This window comes from Nicotiana attenuata, unplaced genomic scaffold (assembly GCF_001879085.1).
Source record: "Nicotiana attenuata strain UT unplaced genomic scaffold, NIATTr2, whole genome shotgun sequence".
Lineage (NCBI taxonomy): Eukaryota > Viridiplantae > Streptophyta > Magnoliopsida > Solanales > Solanaceae > Nicotiana > Nicotiana attenuata.
In genome coordinates, this window is record NW_017673041.1 from 143,416 (window position 1) to 154,022 (window position 10,607).

General features: G+C 39.6%; 1 protein-coding gene across 1 annotated transcript in view; it reads right to left on the reverse strand.

Moving 5' to 3' along the window:
• LOC109215269 (chromatin remodeling protein SHL-like) overlaps window positions 1-7,076 on the reverse strand; it is a 7,748-nt gene extending 672 nt beyond the window's left edge. Inside the window, exons 1-4 of the mRNA XM_019379300.1 lie at window positions 6,873-7,076; window positions 6,428-6,773; window positions 5,784-5,852; window positions 206-341 (exon numbers count right to left, since the gene is read on the reverse strand). Of these exons, the coding sequence (XP_019234845.1) occupies window positions 206-341; window positions 5,784-5,852; window positions 6,428-6,773; window positions 6,873-6,945 (624 nt within the window). The 5' untranslated portion in view covers window positions 6,946-7,076. The remainder of the gene's footprint in view (window positions 1-205; window positions 342-5,783; window positions 5,853-6,427; window positions 6,774-6,872) is intronic.
• Between the last annotated feature and the right edge of the window lie 3,531 nt (window positions 7,077-10,607).

A 10,607-nucleotide genomic window follows, 5' to 3' on the forward strand; every position in this document is an offset into this window, starting at 1 on the left:
TCCTCTCCTCCCCTCCCCCACCCCCCCCTTTTGTTTTTCCTAATGACATTTGGTATTTACTTTTCTTTGGCATTACTAATATGTTGCAAGAAATGACAGGGTAACATACCAAAGCTCCTACCATACCGTCATATGTAACAAACCGTGGAAAGATGGATACAGAAATGTAACCAGGGTGGATGTGCTAATCTAGCAATCGGCTCACCTTTGTATCTGAAAGTCTTGAAGTAGCATGAGAATTTTGCAATTTCTTCTGATCTTCAGAGGAGCAATTTTGGCAAAAGAAGTGGTCAAGTCTCTTGGCTTCCTCAGGCGTCATGTCTATGCAAGTAGGGTGGAACCTGGATTAAAATCACAGACAGTTGGTAACAGTCATCCAGATGTTACAAGTAGATACAAGTGATGTTACTAGGAATATGGTTTGTTGCTTAAGAATCTTCATATTTTAATGACTTTGAATCATGCAAATATGCTTGTAGAAAACTTAATTGACGCTAGGTTTAGCCCTCAAACTAGCTGAAACAAAAATGATATTTTCATTTGAATCTGCTGTATTCAGCTCCTGAAATTTAAGCTCGCAAGTCTGTCACATGTTTATGAACTACTAGTATTGAATATACTATTATCCTTCAAAGGTCTTTCCCACACATTGGCATCCTTCCAGAGCAAGATTTTCGATGCGGAAACATATCTAGCATAATTTTTTTGAAAGTCCGGAACCAACGTAATGTGGAAAATTGGCAAAAGGACCATATTACAATATAAAAAAATTAAATAACTATGTTCCTTATAGCGCATAGAAAATATGTGTTATATCGATCCAAGTGCGTACTCAAAGTTAACGTCCATTACTAGGGACATGGATGCATATAGCACATATAAATAATGCATTATTGTTCTTCTCTGTGCCATACATTTTGGGGTTTAAATTGGCACATATGTGGATCCTCCATTCCTCAACCTTGTCATCACTCTTTATTGATTGATACTCAATTATTTTCAGAAACTAAAAAAGCCACGAAAGGGAGCAACCTTGTCCATCTACTCCTTTTTATTCATGTATTCCAAATCAATTGCGTTAATTATTTTTGGATATTAAAGTTCAAGAATTTTAAGTGACCAATAAAACTTTCCCTTATGAAACTGTTGCCTGTTCAATAAGCTTTCCCTTAAGAAAGCTCATATAATACTTATTATTGTTGAATACTTCCTCCCCCTTGTAGTTACCACCAGTAAATAAGTCATCAGGAAGAAACATGTTCTTGCAAACTTTTTAGTGCCAATGATTAATGACTTAGTGATGATGCTAAAGAAAATGTCGTATCTTTTTTCTTCTACTCCCCTTTCTTGTTTGCTTCCTTCTTTCTTTTTTCTTGGCACGATAAAGGTATTTCACTAAATAAATTGTTCGTACTGAACAACATACAAAAAAAAGGTATCATGTTTGAAACTCGGTTCTTGAAACATACAACCAAAAAGGTAAATGCACAAAGGTCAATCAAGTAAAATCAATAGCATATCCACATGAAAATTAATATAGTGCGTGCAGGTCAAATTCAACTGATACAATATCCATGTAAAATCCTACAACCTCTAATATACTTTTCCAATGGTAGAGGAAGAAGTAAACATGAAAGAGAGATGGGAGGCAAATAACTTAATCACAAAGTTGACAAAAGAACCTTCCGTAATCATATTTTCTCATGATCTGTGGCCACGAAAACCTCATTCAAAGTCATTGGTGGGAGTATATTTCTGAAAATGTCCAAGTTCGAGTTCCATTGCTTCCTTCCTACTTTTTCCATCACAAATTAAATTACAAAAACGAAAAAAGCACATTTTGTGCCTCCCATTTAAGCGTCTTAATTTGATCTTCGTTAAAGAAGCAACAAAATTTGTTGTCGTAGTGTACATGTTGATGGTACTGATATATTGTCTCTTTTCGTCTTTTCGTCTTCTTGAACCGAGGGTCTTCAGAAACAGCCTCTCTACCCCATTGGGGTAGAGGTAAGGTCTGCGTACACACTACCCTCCCCAGACCCCACTTGTGGGATTATACTGGGTCGTCGTTGTCGTTGTTGTTGTAGTGTACATGTTGATACATGTGCTATTTTGATGATCAACAAACAAAGTGTACTTGTTAAATTGTTTTAAGAATATAGTCTTAGTAATTTTATTTTGATTATTACTAATTGAGCAAAATAGTTCGTATGAGCTGGACCATATGATGAACCAGGTTGGAGAAGTGTTTCCCTTTTCATATAAGAATTGGGTTAGCTTGAACTAAGCCCTAAGTAGATTAGGATACTACAAGGAATGTCACAAGCAGTTAAATATATTGAAAAGCTTTCTATGAAAATTATTTGGTGAGATCTGCAATTCCGGATGGAAATAAACTCAATTAGATATTCTTACTTATAATATACAAAGGAAAATGGAGGCACTTGTTAAACTAATTTTGATGTGTTATTAATATTAAATTTTTGGTTACATAGCAGAATCATTAAGAAAAACATCAAGATAAGATTTTATAATTTTTAATTTTTTTTTTTTTTTGATAACCATGATGTCCCTGCAGCTTGCGCGCACCTTGACTAACTCCACGGGATACCTGCTACCTCCCTCTAACATCAGGTACCAATTAACTCTATCCACCAACGGATGGACATATGGGAAGAAATCACCTAGTACTTTTCGTTTCCGCTGGGATTTGATAAGATTTTATAACTTTAATATTTGAAAATAAAAAAATAACTGTTTTGGAACACAAGAATGAAAATGAGTAGAGTAACACAATTTCCAAAGCCTTCTTGCAGCCATCCATTTCCAACTATGTTCGTGGCTTTTTAGTTTCTAAAAACAATTGAGTATCACATAATAAAGAGTAATGACAAGGTTGGTCCTAAGCATAAAGAAGAGAGGACCCACATGTGTGCTAATTTAAAACCCTTGAGTATGCACTTGGATCTACATAATGCACATTTTCTATGCGCTATAGGTAGAATAGTTCTCTTATTTTTTTTTACATACTAATATGGTTCTTTTGTCAATTTTCCACGTCACTTTGGGTCCACAATTATTTTGTGACCGGTACATACCTAGCATTATTAAAGGCTTGACAACGTAAGAAGCTTAAATAATGCCATCTTTGCATTGGAACTGATAATATCATTTCGAGCAGAGAATTATGAAGATACTCTTCTTATGTTCAGTCATTGGCCCAACCTATTTTGCGGATAGATAGGAAGAAAAAAGTTCAATACAAGTAGTGAACCAAGTATCATAGCTGCATAGCCATAAGAGATGCATATGAGCACTTATATTAGTGAATGAAAATCATTCATCTGGTAAGCAAAAATAATTACCAATAAAAGAAACGAAGAAGTTTGCAACTGATCATTTAAGACCAGGCAGCACTATGATTTGGGAAGAGGGATGTGTCAGGCAGCACTATGATTGGGAAGAGGGATGTGTATCAGATCAAATGCAAATTTTGATTTTCACCCGACATTTTTGTTTGTTTGTTTGTTCTTTTTGTTGTTTTGTGGGGCTCTGCTCTGCCTCTTACAGATTCCAAATATGGTATCAACTTAATATCACCAATATCTTCTTTTTACTAAGTACCTTAATATCACCAATATAAATCGTCCATCCATTATTAGACTTCATAAACTAAGTATCCAAATCTCACAAGCCATATAAATATGCATAACACATCAGCATACATAATTAAAAATACACCAGTAACGCAAATGATAATACAGAGATCTAACGACCATGTAACAGGGCACTTATTGTTAGGACCGAAAAAGTCAGGTGTCATGCGGAATCTAGCAAAGCAAACCTTGAACGACGATAAGCCTGACAACAAGAGAGAAATCTACCAAAAGAGACACAAATATTTAACGTGGTTCGGTCAACTGACCTACGTCCACGGCGGAGATGAGCAATCCACTTTTTATAAAAGAAAGTACAAAATATCGAGAGAACAATCTCACGAAGAGGCAAACACAAGTGACACACTAACACTTGTCCCGTAAAGTTCTCCCCCTAAACACGACTCTCAAGCCCTATATGGCTACATTGTGAATTCTACTGAATGAGAGGACGGATCTTCAATTTATAGAATTCCAAACCTTTTCCTACAAGAAAAGGGACTAGCCAAATATAGAAGAATTTATAATTTCCTTTTACAAAAAAGAAAACCTAATTAAGGTAATTATATTGCCCTTTTCCTTCAAGAGATGGGAAAACCAAATATGGTAAGAAAATTATGGCAAACACCTAACAATTCTCCCCCTTGGCCTGAATTTTCTAACAAAATAAACTTGATCCACCTTCTTCACATAGCCTTCAACAGGTCGCATCTCCAAATCTCCGCCACAAAGTTTGTCTCAACGCGCGTAGCACACCGGTCAAATTTCTCAAACAAAAATCACGATTATCGTCAAATATGTCGCGGCTAGAACTGAACCCGCCAAGATGAACTTGTCTTGAACCTCGCTCTGATACCACTTGTTAGGACCGAAAAAGTCAAGTGTCATGCGGAATCTAGCAAAGCAAACCTTGAACAACGATAAGTCTGACAACAAGAGAGAAATCTACCAAAAGACACAAATATTTAACGTGGTTCGGTCAACTGACCTACGTCCACGGCGGAGATGAGCAATCCACTTTTTTATAAAAGAGAGTACAAAATATCGAGAGAACAACCTCACGAAGAGGCAAACACAAGTGACACACTAACACTTGTCCCGTAAAGTTCTCCCCCTAAACACGACTCTCAAGCCCCATATGGCTACATTGTGAATGCTACTGAATGAGAGGACGGATCTTCAATTTATAGAACTCCAAACCTTTTCCTACAAGAAAAGGGACTAGCCAAATATGGAAGAATTTATAATTTCCTTTTACAAAAAGGAAAACCTCTAATTAAGGTAATTATATTGCCCTTTTCCTTCAAGAGATAAGAAAACCAAATATAGTAAGAAAATTATGGCAAACACCTAACACTTACTACTATCACCTCAAGGAAAGTTTTTTCCCGGCACAAATAGGAAGGAGAAAGAGAAGAGCATTTCAAAATAGGACATCAATTGCATTGCATCATGCAACTAGAAACGCTCATAAACCAAAAGAAAGGGAGAGTTGCTTTCTCCCGGTTTCATGAGCTAACAGCCTAGTTAAAACTTAAAGGAATCACTACCTTCTTGAAGTAAACCAACGTCATCTACGTTGTTCGTGTCATGAAAGCTCACTAAACTCTGATGATTGCTTACAACTCAATCACAAACGCAGAATGTACAAGAGAAAACCTCTCCTTACATATGTGGGTAAACTTGCTTCCAACATTGAACAGACGGCACATAACGGGTTAAAAGGAATCATGATCCTCCATCAGGAAATATCTAAGTAACTCTGCTAAGAACAATATTATTTGAAACACAATACAAATACATCAACTCCAGATAATCATGAACGGCTTGAGTCGCATATCCTGGAGTAACTAATTGCCACTTTTCTTTTTGAGTTAGCTTTTGCACACTATCTTGACTTATCCCCAAAAAAGAGGTACTATGCAATAAAACATAGGAATATGCTTTGAGAATGGAAACTAATGCACAAGCTGTACTGTTTATCAGCTGCTATAATGGCACTAGTTTGCCTCTTAGTAGAAACTTTAAAATCTAACAAGATTTGAAACATAGTGCACCTGATAGCTAAACATGAAATTATATTATAATACAACCTGCCACAATAAAAATGTAAAGAATCAGACTTACCAGTCACTGCAGCCCTCGCATTGAACCATGAGGTCATCCGGATTGTAAGGCATCTCGCATTTACAATACCTGCAAAATTTGGACCAAGGAGAACACTCAACCAATAAATTCAGGTTAATAATCAATTCAAATATGTGGAACTTGTTCAGAAAAAGGCATATTTCCAAATGATTTAAGTTATATACACTGCCAGTCACGCTAATGGTGAATTTTAACCTATGACAGCTGGTTACTTACCATCTTTGACAGATTACCAATAACGTTTATCAAGAGATTTACATGGAATTACCTAATAAGTGAGCTAATTGTGTAAATAATAGTACCAGATAGCTAGGTATTGTAGCCGGATATTTTTATGCAATTGCGAAAAATGAGGTAAAATCACTATTATAACCACATTTAGATGTAATCAAATTGAAACAGTTAGCAGAAACGTCACAATAACATAATATTTGACCTGATTGTGTAAATAATTTTTTGCAGTTGTAATAAGACCACATAGCTAGGTGTTGTAGCCAGATAGTTTTATTCAATAGCGAAAAATGAGGTCAAGTTACTATAATAACCAACTTTAAGTGTAATTAAATAGATAATGTCCTACTGTAAGCAAAAAAGCCAGGATTTTCATCAAGTTTTAAACATACACGGCAACTCTGTCGGGATTAAACGCTCCAGTAGAAGAATTGTACTCGAATCGGCAAAAGAAATCTTCGTTGCCAACGGCGTCGAGTTTTGTGTAGCTCTTGAATGTGTGGACCGTACACTTGCCTTCAATTGTGTCGGCGCTTTGTGTATCGTAGTGATCGGACAGGAACAGTTCCTTTGAGCCGTGAAATTGACGTCGACCGCCGATCGACTCCTCCGGCCGGTAGTACCACCGGACGCGAACCCTGACGTTGCCGCCTCTGCTGTCCGACTCAATCGTCTCAACTCGAGCTACGTACGACGGCTTTGACGACTCCGACGGTCGCATCAACACGCAGTCTCCGGCTGAGGAAACGGTGACAGGTGGCGCAAGTTAGATTTTCCGGCGAAATTTTTTGCATATTTTGTAGGAAAATTGGGAGAAGTATGTGGAATTGAACTTACCTCGGACGGTTTTGTTGATGGATTTAACCGTGTAAAAATCTAGGGTTCGACGATTGGCGCGAGTTTTAGCCATGGACTGAAGGAAGAGTGTGACGAACAAGACTCACTACAAAAGTCATGCGCCTCAAAATTTCTAGAGAGAGAAATAGGAGAGTTAAAGAGCGAGAGAGAGACGAGCCAGCGTGTGTCACAGGTGCTTTTTGTTTTTTTAAAAGATTTCTTATATTGAGTTGTGTTTCTTTTGTTTTTTTTGTTTTTTTTGTTTTTTTTTTTTAGCTGAAGGAGAAAGAGTTGATAGTATGTTTCGCGCCTTCGCGCGCCAGCGATGGTTTGCTGTTTTGGTTCTGGTGCGCTGCAATTTTGTTGATCAAAATTCAAATGTGTCAAAATTTGCAGGAGTCAGGAACCAAAATGACGTCAAAAATTGGCAAATGACGTCATTTTGTTTCCGGACTCAAATTTGCAGCGGGTATAAAGTAAAAGGGATTGAATAGAAGGCTCTGAATACCTTCATTTTTCTTGTTTCCAGTAATTATATATTGAAACTGTTGAATTGTCGGATAACTTTATTTAAAAATTTAATGTATTAGTAAGGACTAAGTAGATACATTTATTAGATTTAATTTGGGATGCAACACGCTCAATCAATTTAAAGGACTATTATTTAGGAAAACACTTAAAAAATATTTTGTAAATAAGTCGAGGATAGACATAAATGATGTTTTGGTTAACTTTTACTCGCTTCGATATGAACATCAAATTAAATAATTTAATTTTTGTAGTTTCTCTAAATTAAAGTGGGAATATATATTATCTAACTATGATTAAGTAAACAATATATATATATATATATTTTCATCTATATATATATATATATATATAGATGAAAAAATATGCGTCCTTAAATTTGTGGATTGCTGTAAACACCCGTGATATTGTCCTTCTTATGCGGTACAAAAATGTGCAAATCGTTATCTTTCTGCAGCACTCTTTCTACTTGATTGCCCCTTAAATTGATGCGATGGGTAAACAAAATACTGTTTCAAGTTCACGTAAATAATGGGGCATGCGTTTCTCTTTTCAAAACTTAATACGCTACTACACAATTAGTGTTTGACTCAAAAGTTGTTTAACATTTTTTAAGCAAATCAATCAATATAGATGAAGGGGTAAATCGTAATCGAAGATAATAAACCCTATGATGATCTTGGCAATTGGTTCAGATAACAATAATATAAATCGGAGAGAGAGAAGGTGGTAATCTTCGAGAGATAAGAGAGAGAATGTTAGAGAGATGAGAGAGCCAGAGAGCCTGTATTTCCAATAATGAATCCCCCCATTTACAAGGCTCGGACACCCCTTTATATAATAGAGGATCCTTACTTAAATATTAAAAGACGGAAATATAAAGTACATGCTATAGAGGGGCCGACGTGATCATGAAGTCGTCCCTCTTATTATTCCTAAGTCGTCCTTCTAGCCGGACTCACATATATTCGGTCGGTCGTGCTGGCTTAGGGACGTGGTCGGTCAAATTTGACCCCATACAGTTAGTCCCTCCGCTCGTCGGGGTCGCAGCGAGATGCGTCCTCGATGGGCGGAATCGATACCTCCGTTCTGGGAGAGTTTGACTTTGTCAAAGAATTGTGACATGACAGGCAGGAGACAGTAATCATGACTGTCAGAGCGTCGAAGCGAAACGCCTTTCCCCATGTGACGTCAGCGTTCGTATGCGTCATCATTGCGCGTATTCTCGAGGCAGGAAATCAGAAGCTTTTGGCGCTTGGTTTCCCGCGCCGATTCGACGTATGCCTCTTCGATTCTGGCGCCACCCAACCCTATAAATAGGAGAAGGGTTTAACCTGATTCAAACTTTGGTCATTTGTAAGAACATTCCAACCCTTCAGTGTATATTTTCACATTCTGGTGCATTTTCCTTCGATCGAAAATCTCCTTTTTCTTTGTTGGGTTGTGCACAACTTTTTCTTCACAGAGATCATGCCTAAACCTCGCCGAAGCGACCAGAGGGTCCCGGCGGCTGCCCCATTGAACGTGCCGCCACCTTCCGATGGTGGAGAGGTGGAGGAGGAAGAGGACATCAGTCCTCTTATTGTGGAAGCATTATTGCCAAAGCATACCTTATCTCGAAGTGATTTCGGTAAGGACTCTCCCATTCCGGCTCCAGAGTTTTCCGAGTCATTACAAAATTACTTGGATGACCTCCGCGTGAAATACGGCATACCTGCCCACGTAGAGATGGTTCCGGCGGGGAGGGATCACGTGGATGTTCATAGGCCAGGGTATTGTACCTTTTATGAATACCCCTTTTCGATTGGTTACAGCCTCCCTCTTTTCCCTTTGGCGGAGGAATTCTCTCGGTTCTATAATGTGTGTCCGGCTCAACTTACGCCGTATACTCTGAAGGTGCTTCGGCTGCTTACCAAGTACGCGGAGTTGGCCAGATGTGAAGTCACGATCCATCACCTCCTACAACTATTCAGTGCCTGCTATCTAAGAGGGACCATGGTGCATTTGAGAGGCCGTGGTACGAAAGGATTGGTGGTCAAAACCGACGACCGAGCGAGTCGTGGGTTCTGGCGCAAATATTTTTTCATTAGGACCGAGCACATGGTCTCTAATCCTGCCGGATTCCCAGAGAGGTGGAACTCGAAACGTAAGTATTTGCAGTTTGTCAAATTCCGTGTTACTCGTGACTGTCACAATTCTAACCTTTGTATTGCAGCTATGGTTCATCCGCCCCGGCCTGTTGCCAACCTTAGGAGATGGGTTGCTGGCTTGCTTCCCTACGCAAAAGAGACCCGCACTTGGCCTGCCTAGCGTTATGGCCCCAAAGTCTCTTCAGGTAGATTTCCGATTTTTGCTTTGTAAATTCTGCAACCCTGCTCACTTATTTTTATGGCGACAGCTCGAGGCGCTTCTAGGAAGAGGGCCCCAGTCCCCGCTCTCAAGCGATCCGACGTTGCCTCGGACGCTCATGATATACTGATCGAGTATGTCCGAGAGGATCTCCCTCCAGCTCCTTTACAGGGGGCTGCATCTACGACCATGGTTATGTGGGAGTCGGCATCGCTGGCGCCGGCTCTACAACCCGTGGATGAACCTTCCGATGGTGAGGAATCGTTAGAAAGAAAATGGAGGAGGCTCGAGAAGGGCAAGGGGGACACCGAAGCCGAAGGAAGTGAGGTGCCTCGGCCGACGCACAGACCATTCATGGCCGACACCATTCTATCTGGGAGGTCGACTCAACAGAGGAGTGTCGTTCCCGGTGCTAGTTCCGCGTGTGCCGTTGAGGGAGGGTCATCGACCAACATCGAAGGACCTGGCGAGGAAGCGGAGAAATCGGACTCTGACATCGCTCAGGAGGATGTTGACGAGTTTGTGGGTGGCCTTACCCACGTGGAGATGATGACGGATGGGTCCAACCGTCGTATTACGATTTCGGCGGCTTACAACTTGCTTTTGAACAGCGAGCAGGCTGCTTCGGCCCTTACCCTGCTGTGTGCCGCCTCCGAGAGCAAGACGCTCAGTACTGTGGAGGATGCGGAGCTATCACGAAGGGTTTCCGGCATGGCTTTGCAGGTAATCCTTATTTCCTTTCTCCCTTCTGCGTGTTGTAAGACTGACTTGAGCCGTGCTTAATTCTGCTTTTCTTTTTAGACCCTTGTTTTGGAGGTGGAGAGGGGGCGCCGTGAGCAAAAACGGATGGCCCTCTAC